A 17,829-nucleotide genomic window follows, 5' to 3' on the forward strand; every position below is an offset into this window, starting at 1 on the left:
GGACCATAGCTCAAACTATAAATCACCTGGTCTCATTCAACTTCTACATCCAGTCTGTCTGGAGGCCTACCATATCCAATATTGGTTGATGAATAGGGACGTAATTAATGCCTTCTCTCAGAGCGGCCGCTGCTTATTCGTTCCTGAAATTGCAATGACGTTGCTGTAGGCATCAGCATGCCGACCATCTTTATCATGATGACGTGGTTTCCAAGAAAGAACCAGAACTTTCAGCATTTTAAAGCAAATACAACCCTCTTTGACATCGGCGGCACTCAAATTCTCCGGTTGACTACAGCACTTATGGCACTGCTGTGTTATGTCCACAGACTAGCTAATAACAATGAGTTCAGCTGCCGAAACATGCAGCGCTCAGAATTGCCCGCAGCAACTATTGAAACTTCTACCTTCCTCTTCCAGTAAAGTTCATTGTGATTTCGAATGTATTCGAAGAGACTCTCTCCATATATGTCTATTTGAATGTTAATTCACTGGCTATTCTAGTATTGGTTGAAATCTTGCTGGACATGAAGTATTTCCCATGTTGCCCCCAGAACACCTTTATACGTATTGCGGTAAGAGACAAACCATCTATCTGCAAGTCTTGGACCCTATCAGCGTAGTACATGACGAACTCTAGTAGAGTTGTTTTTCAAGCCTTACTTCACAGGGGGTAGATCAGTGAACCAATGTTGAGCTCTAGGTTTCGGGTTTTGACCTTCGTATAGCCGCCGGTCGTGATGCCCCTTCCCCAGCGCAACCGCACAGTATTGAGTCGCACACTAAAACATAGTCCTAGGGCTATAAAGGATCATAGAAGATCTTACTTCATTTATAAAATAGCTTTTGATTCCCTGTTGGGCTTTAAATCGGTCGTGGAAATCAAGAGATCGTAGCTATGGGGTCAGTCTGCGTAGAATCTCGCAAAGGTCGATACTTTCATACCGAACGACACCTGCTATTGCCCTTTTCGTGCTACCTAGTTCTCAAATATGTAATCGTCATCTGAATGCCATCCAAGTTTAAATTTTATGACACCGTACATTTGGTAATAAGTGTCGAGAGTCAGATTAAAAAATGTGTGGCTCTTGTAACAAAGTTCACGCCACTGCTGAAGCGGCGGCGGATCACCGCCTTCCCTTTCCCGCATCATATTTAGTTACAGCGAATCCCCCAGCACCACGATCGGAAGCATTGACTTCTGTATCAAGCAGAAATTAGAAAGTGCATGAACCTGTACGTTTAAGAGAGAGATCATGGCCGTTTGTTCCTAGGCTAACTACAGAATATGTCTTACTCAAAATCAAATAAATGGAATTATTTGGAGCAGACGAAAATGCCGAAGTGATGTCAATGATATTATCCAGAATTTATCCGACTCCAGCCACGACAGCGCCCTACAATGACTCTCAGGTATACGATGACATCCCGTGTTTCAAGTCTGTTCCGACTGTTGGTTTCTGGTACGTTATTCGAGACCGACTCTCAGGGGGATATTGGCACGGTCGGAAATTGAACAATGCGGCGCGGTTTGGATGAACCTTAATACAGTAGGTATAAGAGAGATTCCAAAATATATTCATCGACCTATATAGAGGTCTTAGTGACTCTTGTGACAATTTTCAATAGAGTCATGTCTCACTGCAGTCTTCGAATTGCTCTACGTGATCAAATTCGCTGTCATCACCAGAAATAGGGATGGCCTCGTCGCCGTCCATACCATTCGGCACCGTATTCTCATTCTTTGATGCTACCTTCAGGCCTCCCAGCACATGGAGAGCCTTTTCCAGCCTTTCGCCCGCCAGAGCGCGATACTTTTCATCTTCTCGTTCCATTTGGCGCAGATTCTCCCGTTCCTCCTGATCGAGTTCGGCGCGCTGCTTGGCTATTTCTTCCTGGGCCTTTTCTAGTTGTAGCTGGATAAATTCTTTGTTCCGAGTAAGCTCTGCAAGTGTTGATCGAGCATCCAAACGTAGCTGCGATATGGCCTTCGTGTAGATGTTATCTCCCAGAACTGCAGCGAGGTCTTCTGCATCGGCAAGAAACCTCTCTAGTCCTGTTGAGTTGGTACGCAGTCGATGAACAGCTGTATGTCTAATTTGTGCAATCGAAGGTAGCAATTCTGCCAAGGGCTTGCCGTCTCCTTGCCGTTCCAGGTTTCCCTCACGTCCGAGGAGCTCCGCCCATTTACTGAGTTCTACCGATTCCGGACAATCCCAGCCCCGTTTTTGCATGATACTTGGGAGTTTTCTAACTCCATACCGGTAACAGGCAAGTTCCAGAATCTTTTGTAGTTTCTCCATAAGCAGATGCTGTATAGGAAACGGCAGATGGACTGGAAACAACGATGAGATGCCAACTTCACTGGACACAGTGCTGTCACTAGCGTCTGGCGAGATTTAGTTACTATCACCAACCTTAAAGATGAGTCCGACGAACCATATACTGCCGCTGTGGTTTCTGCTGAGTTAAAGGCATCCTGACTGTCATCTTGGTGGGTCTGGGTAATGTCATCCAGCGTCGCCTGTTCGCTCCTGGTGGCTTCCTCCTCGAGCTGGGATCTGGCTGTAGTCTGGGCCGTGGAAGACTCGAACAAATCGGGAAAACGTTGACTAGCGATGGAGGTAGACTCATACACTTTATCCGATAGGAGCTGCATGACCGAGTGATATACGGCTTCGTCGCCATATTGAGTCACAATTTGCTGCACCGGACTTCCTGTAAGTAAATGACAATTAATCCATCTTTTTACAGGCGCAAGATTTCTGATTTTAGCTTTATCTTCCGCGAAAATGTGCTTAGTTGCCTGATAGATTGCTCTATCGTCCAAATTAGTAATCATGCCTGGATCAATGTAGGGCGATGCAGGAGATTAAAATAATACTCGCGAAACAGTCAATGAGCGCCGGGAGAAGGGCGACAAGTTCGAGTTATTTCCGTCGGTTTCTTCTGTCGAGGATTTTGATTCACAAGAGCCAGATTGCTTCTTCAATTAGAAGTTAGGGGCGGGGGATCTATGATGGTAGGCCTCCCTTAGTGGTAGACTCACTGGATACAGTCCCGTGCAAAAGTTCCGACACATCCGAGGTCCGGACCCCGCTTTCAATTAAACATCAACATCAACACCACAACTTCATCGCGTTATTTCTATAGGAAAAGATGCCTCGAATACGGCAAAAAACACATCATTCTCCTTGCAAAAGAACGAGGTTTGTGACGATGTACGAATCAGGTGTTCGCGTGCAGGATATCGCAGACAGTGAGGGGCTAAGTCGGCACGCGATCTATGGAGTCATTCGACGGTACCGTCACCAACAATCAGCAAAAGATTTACCTCGCTCTGGAAGGCCATCACGACTATCAGATATAGATAAAAATCATATCAAAATACTCATTGGAAGAAACGCTTTTATCTCATACCAAGAAATAATTGATTGCACCTGTTTGAACTGCAAAAGAAGCACAATTCGTCGCTGGCTTATCAATCAGAAGATACAACACAAGCTTGCACTTCGACGCCCGTTTCTCAGCGAAGAAAGTGCTCAATTGAGAAAAGCTTTCTGTGAAAAATATCGTCATGAAGATGAGTCTTTTTGGTATAGCTGGTGGTTTTCTGATGAGGTCTCTATCGACCGTACAGACGGTGACTATACCAAGTGGTCATTTTACTCTGCTGTAAGTCTAGCCCCTTCTATTTCAGAAGCTTCTTTTGACAACACCACAGGGTGAGAGACTCCATCAAGATAAGGTGCAGCCCTGTAGACGGCCTGCCAGACATTCTCAGATGTTCTTTGGTGCAATTCACTATGATAAGCCGTCTAGGATCGTCCCTCTTGCCGGCGATCCTGAGTCTGAGAGGGGAGGCGTAACAGGAAGGATTATTCTATCCTGTTTACAGTCTTATCTTCCCGGACTGGTCGAGGAAGGAGAGACTTTTCAGCACGACAACGCCCGTACATATAAATGCCGGAAAGTTCAGAATTGGCTGCTGCCCTGGGCAAGAAGAACAGGAGTCTTTCTTGCTGACTGGCCGCCATACAGCCCTGATCTCAACCCCATTGAAAATCTATGGAAAGTCCTGAAGAAGAGGATATGCGATAGATATCCTGAAATTGCTGCTTATCCAAAGTCTGCAGCAGCTTTGGCCCGGCTGATTGAAGCTGCAGAGGAGCTTTGGTCGGAGGTCGAAGATGAAGTGGTCAAAAACGTGATAAAATCGATGCCCGACCGGTTGAACGCCTGTTACAACGCAAATGGCTATTATACCAAGTATTAAACTATATTTCTGGAATCTCCTTTTAAGTCTCTACAGATTGATATATATATTATCTAAATTGAAGAATTATTGCCCATGCAATTGCAATCCGAAATGGCAGTATGAGATCGAGGTAGTTGGGGTGGATCCGGAATGTGTCGGAACTTTTGCACGCCCACTGTAGGTAGTTATTGTGTCATCGATGGCTTAGAACACATGACTCTACTATCATGTGCCCTCTCGTCGATCGTCAATAATTCGTCAGTCACCTTCTCAAACAGAATTGTGCAAAGTCAATTTACAACCAAATGATTGATCTCCACGGCCCCTGTACTTCGGAGTCCCATTCCGTGCATGACAGAACTAAAGTTGCAGAAGCTAAATGTTATGCTAGAGTAATTGATCCAGCCCTATTAACCATTGTAATGGCAAGTTGGCCACTTCACCCTACACAGGAATTATCCGCAGAAACGCACTGCTTTCCCTGTTTTTGACCAATCACCGTCTAGCACTTTCGCCCCATATTTCTCCCGATGGAAACACATTGCGTTTCTCGTACCGCACTACGGTGTAATGAAATCAGAAACCCTAAAATATGAAACGCGTCACGTTTCCGTCGGCTGACCCTTGTCAAGTTCAACGACTTGGCTCTGAGATAAATTATCTCGAGAGTCGACAAGTCTAATATATTAGCTTGCCATTGGATCTCACAACATCATTGAGCGACGGATTGAGACTCTACCACAGCAGTCGCGATGGCGAAGCCTCCACTATTGGGGGAAATATTTAAAATGTTTCCGGGATGATTTATGATGTAATTGAACTATGAAAATTGGCTACTTGGCTGCTTATCACTTCCAAACGGCTATTCGGTCATGATCAAGGACTCAAAAGAATATTCCGATCATGTTAGATCTCATTGACAAACTAGCCGTTATAATGTTATTCGTTAACATCGATGATCCCAGCGAAGTGGAATTATGGCCCTTGTGTGAGATGGCTGTCCTACAAAGGGAAAATTGGTTGACAATTCGTTGATTGTTGGACGATGGCGCCTCAGAAGGGGCGGTAAGTTTCAACCTTGTCAATCTTGGTTGTGGCTTTATGCGCAGCCTAGCAAAAAAAGAGTTGCAAAGCATTCAAAGACGTCATCGCCTATGACAGGAGCCGAGCAGTGAGGCCCAGCAATCTAAGCTCCTTCGTTCATGTATGCTGTCGTTTTGACCTCCAGCTCATTTCAGGGTTAGGATAGGGTTATATTAGGCTATGGAAAGCTATCTTGCTCAGCTGCTATTTATATAAGGGTTTACCAAGACTATAAAAGGGAGATAGATAAAGGAGATAGTAAAGAAATAGGGGAGATAGTAAGGAAGAGAGATAAAGAGATAAAAGAAAGAGATAAAAAGAGGATAGGAAAAGGGATAAAAGATAGATAGGAGGGAAGAGATAGAAGAGAGATAAGAAAGGGATAGATATAAGAGAGAGAAAGAGAGAAAGATATAAGAGAGAGATAGAGATAAGAGATAGGTAAAAGGAAAGAGATAGGAAAAAGAGAGGTAGATATAAGAGAGAGAAAGAGAGGGTAGGAAGAGGCTATCTAGGAGTAAGTTCTCCTAGGTAGATCTCGAGCTATAGAGGCGGCTGAGATAGCCCTAGTCTTAGTTAAGGCTAGACCAATAGTTGAGTCAAGCTGCGAGGCTGCAAAGGGACCTAGGAGCTCTTGGAGCTTCTTGTAGGTCTGAGAGGTCTCCTGCTCCATAAGGCCGCCTGCTGAGAAGATAAGAGGGTGGAAGAAGGCTCCAAGAGACTGATATTTCCGCCTTTTCTCATCAGCAGCTTCCTTTAAGGTGCTATAGGGGTCCTCCTTTGCAGAGTCCTTGGAGATAGCTACGATTTGGATATCATAGAAGTAGCGGCTGTTTCCAATAGTGACTGCAAAGTCAGCCCGGAGGGAGGAGTCTTGCTGGACTAGAGGTTCGATCTCGACCTCGAGGTCGGGCCGGCTGCCTAGGGCTTTCACAAAGGCCCTATTAACAGCATTATGCCTTGCAATCCACCTTCTGCTAGCTCCCTTGCAAGTACCCTCATGACCTAGGTTAGCTATAGCACCACAGGCACTACAGGGCAGGTCTAGAGGCTTGATAGGGTAGAAAAGACGGCTTCGTAGGGCTTCGGCAGTCTCAGAGTCTGTAAAAGAGAGAGGTTTTTGTGTAGGTAAGACTCTGAGCCACTTACGGCCTAGATAGCTAGCATTTTCTAGCCTTGCTTGCTTATAGGGCAAGGGGAGGTCCTGGAGGTAGGTCTCTAGCTTCTTCTTGTTGATCTCTTTGTATACCTCCTTTGCTGAGGGACCTAGGTCTCTAGCCTGAGGAGGGGGAGATAGGGGATAGAAGAAGGAGGAGATTTTTTCCAAGGTGGCCCTGGTAGCTTCCTTGGCTGCCTGATATAGGCCTGGGGCCAGTTCCTTATGCAGAGGGAGCCCTAGGCCTCCATCCCTTACCGGGAGGGATAAGAGATAGGGATCAGGTTCCTAAGGGAGGTCAGCCGGACTCCTTGCAACCAAGGACCTAACAGCCTCCCTGATATAGATATCAGCCTTTCCCCATAGATCAGATAGACTTTCTGGGTTTAGTTGCCGAAGGAGGTGCCGTAGGAGGAGGTGGATGCTACCTCGTAGCAGGAGGAGGGAGTGTTGCTTAGGGAGATCCTGGAGGGCAGCTATAGCCTGCTGTAAGGTATCTAGCTTCTCTTCCAAGAAGGACCTTCGACGACGTCTGTTAGACCGCATTGAACATTCTACTCTAGTATACTAGCCGGTAACGGGCCCCGTTACCTGTTTTACGCCAATCAACGGTCTAAAAATCAACAGGGATTTCCAAAACTCGTAACGGGCCCCGTTACTGTTCAGGTCATGTTTACCAGAACGCGAAACGGGGCCCGTTCCATAACACGGTGATCCGTGCCACCCATTCTGAGCTCATTGCGTGTAGGCAAGAGCCAATCATAGGTAACCAAAACGATTAGTTGACTTGACTCCAAGTCTGATCTCTCCTCGACTATCGCGTCTTGTACTTGTAGCTGATGGTTTAGCGATTGGATTTGTAGCAGTCTCTTCTCCGAATATCTCACCTTCTCAGTATGTCTACTCAAGCACCTTCAAATAACGGCCTTCGTCAGCAAAACATCACGCCAAGTCAAGTTCAGGCGCTCAAGAGACTAGAGCTTCACTACGACATTCCATATCAAGCTATCATTTGTATACCCTATAGTGGACCGCAAATTCCAGTGCTTGCACTCCGCTCCAGTCTGAAGGGCTAGGGATAGATGCAGTGCAGATCCATCTGGTCGTTTCGGCAGCTCATCCAGGTCAGGAAGCTGCAGGGAATTGACGAGGGCATTGAGCTTCTGCCGACGATTTTTAGATATTCCATGTTTCTCTTTGAGGTGGCGGCTGACGCGATCGTTATCTGTCTTTAAGGCGAAACAAGTTATGACAAATATTAAGGTATATAGACTAATTAAGATATATGTATCGAAATTGAACAGAGATAGTAATAGTACACAAGATACGAGGTTACATGTGACCCTGTTCATAACTGGAGACTTTTCTGATATTATCCCCAAAAGCGATTTACTCCATAGATCGTCTCGTTACTTCTTCTACCTCCTGCCACCTCGCATAGGTAAGAGCCGACTTAACAACCTTTCCTTTTTTTGCTGCTTCATTTGTCTCGACTGTTTTTGTCTCCACTGCTTTTGAATCCTGAACTGTTGGAAGAGGCCGCGCGACGTGCGCGTTAATTCCAATGTTCGAGGCTGTCCATCTTCGCGGCTTTTTTTGTGATATTCAATAAATTCCCTTTCGCTCAAGCACTCTAAAACTGCGAAAGTGTAGGCACAGACGAATCCCGGGACCTTGTCTTGGTCTGGATAGTAGTTAAAGAACATGTGGCCAGGCTTCTTCTCTTCGAGGTTGCGATAAACCTCCAAGCGCTCTTTATCAAGGTCCACGACATAAGTCCATTCGTCATAGAAGCAGCCAATAGAATATAGCTCTTTGACTAACAGAACCTTTTGTTTGTTCGTGGCACCTGAGATGAGCTTGAGAATAGATGCACCAGTGCAGGGATGAACGGATGGATGAAACTCCTGGATCTCTCGTGGCAAGCTATCACCGACTTCCGATTGAAATGAAAGCCAAGCATTTCGTAGATCCTCATCTTTGCAAAGTTTTTGATCAAGCTTCCACTTCCAATTGAGTGCATCATCGTCCGTTATATATTCTGTATGCTCAAGTCCCTTCTTTAATTGCCGGATATTACGGTCAGAACGTAAGAAGTTCAAGAGGTAAAGCCCTTGCCCCTCAATATCGCCGTCATATGAACAGTATTGGCCGAGAACAAACACCTCTTTGTGGCGAATAAAAATACGGCTGCTGGCGCCCATAATGTGTCAGGATGAGAAACTCGTGGATACAAGATGTAGTAGTTGTGTAGGAGGTATGTAATAGGCAGAGACTATAGTCCTTCTTTTCAGAGGGAGATAGTCTCTTTTATATTACAGAGTTGGGGGACGTCTTGTTCAATGGGGCTGTATCGGCCTTCGGATTGACTTGAAGGTGGGGCTTAGATTGGCACGACGTATTGCTTTTGGCTGTATTTGTTATCTGGATGTTTATCTGTCATCCTGAGAGGCAGTCTCTGGCCTTTGGTCGCCAGTCCGCCTGGTCGCCTAGTCCTACAGTCCAAAATCTACACTCCTTTTATCCGGCCCTCTTTCGGTGAAAGTGGAAATCCACGGCCTTTCATTGGCTTGCACCCCTGTAAATCCTCTTTCATCGAAAAGTAACAGTGTTATCGAGCTCCTGGCTGACCTCCCGTCGAAAGTGTAAATTTACACCAGAAAATATCACCTAATTAATCTGGCGGCCCGGACAGTCTTCAAAAACATGTGGCCTTCAGAGCTCCGCGACGATCATCAGTCTGATGGTCGCGACGTCGAACAGAACGAATCAACTCCGTGGCTGCGGCATACAGGATGGCCTCGCTTGCTGCATTACTGACCGCTTGCCATCATTGCGATCACAGAAAAAAAGCCCAAATCAGCATGGAACGAAGACTATCTATCAGGCCAATAGCACGATACGGCACTCCAGAGCCCAGCTGCTTTGCTGCTTGCTGCTTCGAAGTAGTATAAGCTTTTTACTTAAGGGAGGTTGAGTTTATATTGATCGGAACGACGGACTCTATCAAGCCTACCACGTCTGGTCTAGTTGATAAAACTAGCGATGAAATGAACATAAAGAAGGGAGAGCTAAGAGACATCTACATATGGCAATAGTTTTGGCGATAGTACAGCATCTCGTCAGCCTGTTTCTCTGCTTCCTCCGATCTGTGTAATGATGCAAGCACTGTTGAACGGTAGAATTTCCACTGCCGTGCATGCCATACCCCCATTTGGACTTCTGCAGTGTCTAGTTTTGGAGCTGGGCCCATAGTCTCGATGCTCAGGACAATGGGATGAAACTGCAGTCACTCAAAGTCAGTATGATTGACCGTGGTGGTAGGTGTTGTTTTGCAAAGAGACTCGAGCGCTTGGAAGGCCTCCGGCTCCTCTTGTTTCAAGTCGACATATATACAAAAGTCAATCATTTTGGTTCTGATTGACTTGGGTAACCACATTGAATGCGGCCGAGCAGTGGTGCTACAAGGCATAAGTTAGCATTCGAGTACGACGACGAATCCAAATACGCCGCGAGTTAGTAAAATACCTCAGTTAATTCTATACACCATGACAGGGCGCTAAACAAAGCCATCGAGCCATCATACTTTTCGAACACATTGCTGCACAATTGCGATTCATACCGCTTGAGGGGGAGCAACCAATACCGGTACATGTGATAGACTTTGCGAGTGGACTTTGCATGCGGAGATCGGGAGGGGAAACGCCCGGTGGCCAGTCTTGATGCGACCAGTCTCTTTGGAACGGACAGGCTAAGTGAGGTTCGGATGCGCTGGGGCAAGCAAGAGTGGAAACTTCACCAGATTCGGCTTCGAGGACAGACCAACTTATTTAGATAGATAAAGCAGCAAACACTGCCCCAGAACGGTAGCATAGCAAATAGTTGAGTGGCTAGTGCTTAGGGTCTTCTTCTAGTCTACACTCCTTTTATCCGGCCCTTTACCCACAATGGGTGCAATGAATTGTAGTAGAGTTCATAGAAAAACCCATATAAAATGAAAAGGCGCTATTGATGACATGGGATAGAGTTCATAGACATTTTAGCATATAAAATAAATAAACCCGGTATCAGTGAAGAGGTAAGTTCTAGGAGAGTATTTTCCCAGAGTGTGAATTAATTTAAACCCGAATTGCGGCCAAGCGATGCATGTGAAGTTTGGCCGTTTTTTTTAATGTGGTTGAAAGTGACCAGGGGGGCAAGCATTATGATTGGTGAAATTTGGCAGATCATAGTTATCCATCGCAGAAGGCGCAAGAGTCAGGTTATTAAATGGAAATAATAGTTGTGTTTAAGGTTTAAAAGCACCAGGCAACGAAAAAAAGCAAATTAAGATAGTTAAACAATTCCATAGTATACAGTATCATAACAAAGAGAAGCCATTAGACCCCACGATTCATATTATAACCAAGACCATCCAAGGCATAGAACCAAGAGATAATACCAGCCCCAAGATGGAGCCATTTGTTCATTTGCCCGAGTTTCCCATTATTATTTACAAGAGTTGCCAGTTTGCATATAGCCAAGGAGGCAGATAGCCATTTAAGGGTACGGCATAGCATGCCAACAGCAGAGAGGCAGGTAATCATCCAGCAGGTCCAAGCCTAACCTAATGCTACAGTCCAAAATCAATTGTACAACAATTGATTTAATTTACCCCACTTTACAGGGGGTTGACTTGGATTTCTGATTGGTGCTTGGAAACACGTTCAGGCAAGACAACATTTCAACAGCAGCGCGTCGAGTTTTGACTCCTGTTCATCAGTGTCTATCACGACGAATGTGAGATCTAACCAACAAATTTTTTTTTTTTTTTTTTTTTTTCTTTTTTTTTTTAGCTCTTTTTAGAAATGATCCGTCAGACCATGGCACTCAGGCCTATGACGGAGCTCGGTCCTTCCAACCTTGTATACCCGTTTATGCTTTTCGGCGAGTGCATACACTTTGACGTGAAAACCGGATGATGGTCGTCAACACAGTCATCTGATAATTTTATCTCGTCCGGGTTCTCGGTAATCTTTCCATGTTCTTGTTCGCCATCATGGCCGCCACAAGGGTTCTGATAGTCCTGACGATACATATACTGGATGAGGCAATCTACAGATTGAGGATCGTCATCTATGAAGTCGAAGCGATACTTTGGCGCAGCTCCGCAAGTGTCGCATGAAGGACATTGCGTGGTGTCCTGAAATTGACATTTCTTATCTACGACCGAAGATTGAGAACGAACGACTGCGCGGTGGGCGGGGTAATTCTTATTATTGGATATCAAGATGAGATCAGAGTAGGGACCAGTCTTGAATAAACTAGTTATATATTGTCAGCAAAAGGTAAGAAGAAACCGCCGAATAGCTAAACAATCACACCTTTCTAGCCAGACATTAGAAGATCTAATATTTGATAGCTGTTGGTCTGCTGATTTGCTGGTAAGACTAGGTTTATGTAGGTCTGGGAATTGGAGCTGAATGGAAGCGGCTGCGAGGAAGACGCCTTGTCTGATCAGATAATATAAGATAGCAACCAGCTTATCTTCAGAGAAACCTGCAACAGATATGGCCTCATCTCGAATTGTCTTTCGGATATCTCTTTTCTTGGTAAGAGCCGTAAATAGCGGTTGGCCAAAGACTTGTCTGCAGTCCTCGTTTAAAAACGCGGCCTTCCTGTCCACTTTATAACATGCATCCGGGTCACATTTCCACAGTAAGTTACCGGCCGTTTCTTACACGTCTTCATCTACCTAGAGAGGATACGAGCTAATAGAACGGGGTTTGGGCTTTGGCTATTTAGGGTCCGTTAATTTTATGGACGTTGTAGAATAATCCATGCTAAGATAGGGAGATCTAATTAGTCTAAAACCCAAAAAGGGGCCCGTTCTGTATTAGTATAATATTTTTCCTAGATATTTTAATTACTTCTCATTAAAACTTAAGTGGCTGGATTATACAGCCTTGTTCGTCGCGGTAGGGTCGACCTATTTTGGTTAGAGCAAGTGAGTGCTTATAGGAAAGCTTATTAGTCCTTATAATTACCGTTAGGTAGTATAGTTAAGCAGGATAGGGTCCCATATAATTCTAACTTGTTGTCTCTTAATAACATCTTAATAAATATATTTTGAAAAGCATCCAACTAGTAAAGTTCTAGAAGGTATTTACATATCCAGGATACGCTTCTCACAAAGTTATCTGCCCCTGTTTCTGTCCCTAAAATGTACAGGCTGAAAACCTGAAATATGAATTACCGCAAATTCACGACCTAATACTTGCGGCTTGACATTTCGAGGCGGCTTCCCATACATAGCTATAGTAAGGAACTTCTTACGGAACTTCTGAACCAAATCCTTACATTCTATGAACCCCCCATAGCGTATATGGCTGATATTTAATGTAAGTTCTTTGAATTCCACCTCGCAGTGGTGTCTTCCAGGTGTAGTTGGACGAAGAGACGCTTTGATCTCGTTAAATAAAACCTCATTCTCCCGCCGGACCTCTTTTGTATCTTGTTCATCCTCTCTATCAGCTTTTTTAGTAGTGAGATAAAGGTATACATAAGGCTTGTCCATATCTTCATCTATAAATAGAAGAACTGGGATCTTCCCATCAAAACTTGCAGTCTTTACCCACTCATAGCTTGCAAATATCGTTTCCCAAGGTTTTAATTTCTGAGCTCCGGACTTGCCTAATATCTCTCCCGCATGACGGTGGCTAGACTTGAAGGCTCCTAAGTCTTTAAAGGGCAGGAGATTGACAATTTTACGCCAAACGTCGTCGGGAAGAGCTGCCATGGTAGACTGCTAGTGTATAAGTTGTCTCCTTCTATGTATATATGTAGGGAAGTGCTTAGGTATATATACTGGAACATTCTAACCGTCTTCCGAGCTTTGGAACGGAACATCACTAAAATGGACTGTTTGAGCCGAAAACGGACTCGGAGTACCCATTAAACCTACTGTACCAATTACCACTTGTAATGGCACCCAATACCATTTTGTCTGGCCCGTGCACCATTCTTTCGATCTTAGGTTCTGGTCCGAATACAAAAATTACTCGACCTGTGCGCCTTCCCTCGCTTACATGGTATGGTTTAGTGTACTAATCCCCTGTCGCTGCAAATAAGTAGGAAACGGCTTCATGATGACCTTATGTACAAGGAGATGATCAAATTCAACCCGGCCTAGATGCCTGCTGTTTCTCCAGGAAAGGGCAGAAGCTAAAAATGGCCTTGGTTTAGATCATCTCGCTCACATTCGTAGCATTGCTCCAGTGCGATTTAGCCCGTTCCGAAAGCATGGCTCTGCCGTGTAGTGGGCGTTAGGGCCACTGAAGGGATGGATAACAGAGTTTAGTCCTTCTCCGAGGAAAGAGAAAATAGCCTTGGTCTATGGCCGTTTTCGGTTTTGATGGAAACCCTGTCAAAATCCCCAAAACGGCTTGCTTGACCAGCTGCAGCCATAAAAGCCCCTCAGCACTTACTGACCACACAGCGATGGAAACACAGGACCATCGGGCGTTCAGTGGCACTTGTGACGGACTGACAAGTGCAGGCGAGCAACTCAAAAGCGGCTCGGCGACTCACTTAGTGGTGCGAGAGGACAATTGCGGCATGGCAGTGAGGAGAACCGAATGGGAAATCATTGGTTGTCGTATTTTCCTCAATTGTGCGGTGACACGCTTTACCCCGCAAGCCATGTTAGTATCAAGTTGTTGGAAGGCAGATCGGCCCGCTCCGCGAGGATAACTAAGACCTGACAAAGGAACCTGTATTATGGATTCGCCTGCAAAGAAAAAAGCCTCCTGCTGCATTACAGGTATTGGCTGTAATGGAGCTTCCTATCTCGCCTCATTATGAATACCGACGAGTTGCTTCGTGTATGGTGGCGGGGGCGCGCCATTTTCTCAACCAACGTAGCCGAAGTCTCCTCGGCCCATTGCTGCCTGACACTTAAACCTGCGGCCACACTAAGAGCAATCATACACTTTGCCAGCCGAATTGCACATTGCCACCGTCAAGCTGAGGTGGCTAGCTGTAAGGTTGCAGGACTTGCTCCCGACTGTCGAATGTTCGAAGGAGGCCCGAGCGTTGGTCTGACCAAATGCCCTTTTTCCGTCCTTGCAGCCTTACGGATCCTGGCATTATCGATTACAATGTAGATCATTCTCAGTGGGGCTCTGATCGCAACAGCGCGTCCACGATTACCATCTAAAGAGCAGGGATCGCGCGCGCTGGGTGGTGACCGTTCGTTTTCTTCGTGATCTAATTGGCTGAGCCCTCCCAAACACAGCCGAAAACCGACAACCTAAACCCATCATTCATCCCTCCACGCATTACTGATATCTGATCAGATAGAAATGTTGTAGGTTGAGGGATTTTTGACCAACTCACTTGGATGATCAACTCACTTATCGCATACGTTATCACTAAGAATACATATTACAACATAGATATAGGTATTAAAGTTAAAGTAATAGTATTTATACTTAGAGAATAATATCGACACGATGATCTATCTCGAATGATTGACAAAGTCGTAGCTGAATTGTTGATAGAGACCGTCGTCAGATTGTTGTGAGAAGGCCGTTGTAGGCGCCTTCGGTATTAAAACCTACTGTGATCTCTAACCGAGGTTACAGCTAACCTTCTAGCACGGTGGTTAACGCGCTGCGTTTTGCCTTTTATTCCGCAACAGTTAAAACAGTCTATACCCGAATAAGCTTAGTCTTCTGCTTTACACATTAGGCGCAGCATTTAACGCGGCCAACAGCCACATACTATGCCAGTGAGACTCCCAATGCAGGTTACGTTGGGCCGGCCTGCATATTATGTACCTAAATGATAACGTGTACTGGATGGGCCGTTGGTTCTTGGAATCGCCACAGTGAGAAGAGAGTCTATCAAAGCGAGCAGTCTTGAGGAACAGAATTCTTCCTTAATTCATACATCCTTCGCATACTATTTCTCAAGTCAGTGAAACACTATCGCCAACATTTTTAGGCCAGCCGGCGTTTCTGGAACTTCATCACTCATAACTAACATAAACGTCTCCTCCAGTCTTGCTCAATCATGGACGGTCAGACTCAAGCGAGGTTTATGGCTGAACTGGATAAGTTGATACAAGATGCGACCGACAAGGACGCAGCCATTTCCAAGTTGACTAGCAATATCGAGTCGTTGAAGTTGCTGTCCAAACAAGGTTCCAGTTCGCGGACGAAAAGAGGAAGAGAAGAGGCACAAGACGTTGATACCCAAATCGAGGGAATAGAGAGAGAGGCGGCCCAACTCAGAGAGGTCTCACGAGTGCTATGGCTGAAGATCAACGAGATGCAGGCGCAACAACGTGGGTGAAACTAGTGAGGTCCATTGCTCGCTTGGTAGGTGTGGTTGAAATCTAAACCGATCTTTGGAAGGCAGAGGTTATACAAATATGGTAATGAGAGCAAGTGGGATGCACACAAAATATCCAGTTATCGTCACTTATGGCTGTGCGGTAGCTCCCTTTTTCAACTCATCAATCGTAACCCGGCTCTCCTGCAGCAAGCGCTGGATCGCCTCTTCGCGCCCTTCCACATTAAGATTGTGCGTATCGAGATACTGGGCGAAGCTCTGTGATACTCCCAGGCGCCGATCCACGTCTGCTTGTAGCTGTACATTGTCAGGAATAGGGATATCACACAGCCCAGTGACGTAGGGCATGACCTTTTCCCAGAAAACAAAGTCAAGCTCGGCCGGATCCATAAGTATGTGGGATAATGACCAAGCAAGGGGGTCTCTGGAGCCCCAGTCAGCCGCAAGTTGAGAGTGGTACTCCGACTTCTCTTCCATAGAAGATAGAACGCGTGTGAAATCGGACGGTAGGTCGGCTAGTCCCAAGTCATTGCCTGTGATCCATGTCGGGGGGACGGAGACACACCGCGGGACGCTTGCCGCGAACTCCCAATCGATGATACCGCATATATTAAGCTCATCGTCTACGAGGATGTTGCCAGGGCGAAGGTCGGGATGTGTTAGAAAGAATGTCCGGCTGGTCGAGTCGACGCCGATTCTGCTTTGGACCTCTGGCTGACGGATATATCGTTGCGCAAACTCCTCTCGCTCAGCCTGCTTATGATCCAGATCTTTGTAAGGCATTGTCCACATATGCTGAAGGACACGACATTGCTCATCGAAGAATTCTGTTGCACTCGTAGTCACAATGCGTGACATTGTGTATCCGGCCGCTTGGAGTTCGTTCTTGCGGATCGAGAAGGCACCGACAATGTCCGGTGGATTTTCAAGTTCAATATCTTCGTTGTTGCTCGGCATTAGCGATCCTCCCCGTGTAAAGGGGAGTTTTCGAAGTTCTGCAAAGACATCGATCAATTGCTGAAGAAAAAGTTGACGGTGAGGTTCTGGACTGGTCTCTAGCGCTTTCCTGGTCAATTGCTGGCCTTCGACGTATTCCGTGATCATGAAGACTTGATGCTCCGAGGTATCTCGACAGAGTCGGCTCCGACCGTATGCATACACTTGGGGAACGGGGATGTTTGTATTGCGTCGCACGTATCTGCGAGGACAGTATTAGTTGAGGGTGAAGGTAGTGCGCTTCAGACTGGGAGACACTGACTGCATTGTGCAAACTTCGCTTCGTATTTTGTTCCACGCATCGTTTACTGCTGGCTCAAGAGGAAGCCGCACGATGCGCGTAGAGCCGTCGGTAAACTCAAGCACGAAGCAGCCATTGAAACTGCCTCGATGTCGGGCCTTGATTTCACATGGCAGACTGTTGATGTGATGCTGGGTCCCTAGTGCCCGGATGGCATCATCATCGATGGATCGGAAGAACGTATCGGTGCGACGATAGATCTGCTGCTCTGTCAAAGGCCACGCATGTTGGAGTGTAATTGCTGTTGCCGGGTGTCGAAAACCGGTGACGAAGACTAGCGGAAGTCGCAGGATATTGTAGATAAATTTGACGGAGGATGTCCAGGTTGTCGAGATAGCAAAGAGACAGCGATTAATAAACCAGAACATCGCATTGCATAGAATATAGGCTCGTCGTTCGGCATGGATGCGATCGTGGAGAGAGAGAGGTCGCGGGCAATAACGTGTTTCGTGAAGGGTGGAGCCCCCGAATAATTGTAAGGAGAGCTAAATAAAACCAGCTGCAGGTCCGAAGCCATGATGACTAATGCCATTCATATCCCCGGTGGCCAAGGATAAATGGGCGTCCGGGCGCCTACCTACTGTACCAATGTTTATTTAAATTACGCCGCATTATTCAATTTTCGTCCGTGCCAACCCAGACCACCCTTGTGATCTCCCGGCGTTCTTCCGAAATACCACCCCAAGATTCTACACTTTT

At 46.0% G+C, this 17,829-nt stretch overlaps 6 protein-coding genes across 6 annotated transcripts; 1 reads left to right on the plus strand and 5 right to left on the minus strand.

The window, feature by feature from the left end:
- Positions 1-1,631: 1,631 nt before the first annotated feature.
- On the minus strand, positions 1,632-2,842 carry BKA55DRAFT_545030 (uncharacterized protein; the record flags this gene model as incomplete). The annotated part of the gene is made up of 2 exons (XM_046190777.1): positions 1,632-2,389; positions 2,440-2,842. The coding sequence occupies 2 exons, from the start codon at positions 2,840-2,842 to the stop codon at positions 1,632-1,634; spliced, it is 1,161 nt and encodes a 386-aa protein (XP_046043410.1).
- Positions 2,843-8,101: 5,259 nt separating this feature from the next.
- On the minus strand, positions 8,102-8,701 carry BKA55DRAFT_465773 (uncharacterized protein; the record flags this gene model as incomplete). The annotated part of the gene is made up of 1 exon (XM_046186110.1): positions 8,102-8,701. A coding segment is annotated over one exon (600 nt), but the record flags the coding sequence as incomplete, so codon positions are not given.
- A 763-nt stretch (positions 8,702-9,464) lies between these two features.
- On the minus strand, positions 9,465-9,876 carry BKA55DRAFT_582170 (uncharacterized protein). Its single transcript, XM_046194100.1, has one exon. The coding sequence runs from the start codon at positions 9,748-9,750 to the stop codon at positions 9,580-9,582; it is 171 nt and encodes a 56-aa protein (XP_046043412.1). The 5' UTR covers positions 9,751-9,876; the 3' UTR covers positions 9,465-9,579.
- Positions 9,877-11,352: 1,476 nt separating this feature from the next.
- Positions 11,353-13,573, minus strand: BKA55DRAFT_714402 (uncharacterized protein; the record flags this gene model as incomplete). The annotated part of the gene is made up of 4 exons (XM_046200863.1): positions 12,733-13,573; positions 12,218-12,231; positions 11,861-12,154; positions 11,353-11,800 (listed from the first exon to the last, which is right to left on the minus strand). The coding sequence occupies exons 1-4, from the start codon at positions 13,273-13,275 to the stop codon at positions 11,353-11,355; spliced, it is 1,299 nt and encodes a 432-aa protein (XP_046043413.1). The 5' UTR covers positions 13,276-13,573.
- Positions 13,574-13,934: 361 nt separating this feature from the next.
- On the plus strand, positions 13,935-14,465 carry BKA55DRAFT_582175 (uncharacterized protein). The gene has a single exon (XM_046194101.1). It carries the CDS (start codon positions 13,977-13,979, stop codon positions 14,226-14,228), a length of 252 nt encoding a protein of 83 aa, XP_046043414.1. The 5' UTR covers positions 13,935-13,976; the 3' UTR covers positions 14,229-14,465.
- Positions 14,466-15,962: 1,497 nt separating this feature from the next.
- On the minus strand, positions 15,963-17,498 carry BKA55DRAFT_525397 (kinase-like domain-containing protein; the record flags this gene model as incomplete). Its single annotated transcript, XM_046188755.1, has 2 exons — positions 15,963-17,031; positions 17,092-17,498. The coding sequence occupies 2 exons, from the start codon at positions 17,496-17,498 to the stop codon at positions 15,963-15,965; spliced, it is 1,476 nt and encodes a 491-aa protein (XP_046043415.1).
- Positions 17,499-17,829: the final 331 nt, after the last annotated feature.

Source organism: Fusarium redolens, assembly GCF_020744475.1.
Source record: "Fusarium redolens strain MPI-CAGE-AT-0023 chromosome Unknown BKA55scaffold_21, whole genome shotgun sequence".
NCBI classification, from domain to species: domain Eukaryota; kingdom Fungi; phylum Ascomycota; class Sordariomycetes; order Hypocreales; family Nectriaceae; genus Fusarium; species Fusarium redolens.

Coding starts and splice junctions, on each gene's coding strand:
- BKA55DRAFT_582170 (XM_046194100.1), bottom strand. CDS start 9,750: ATGGGCCCAGCTCCAAAACTAGACACTGCAGAAGTCCAAATGGGGGTA.
- BKA55DRAFT_582175 (XM_046194101.1), top strand. CDS start 13,977: ATGGAAACACAGGACCATCGGGCGTTCAGTGGCACTTGTGACGGACTG.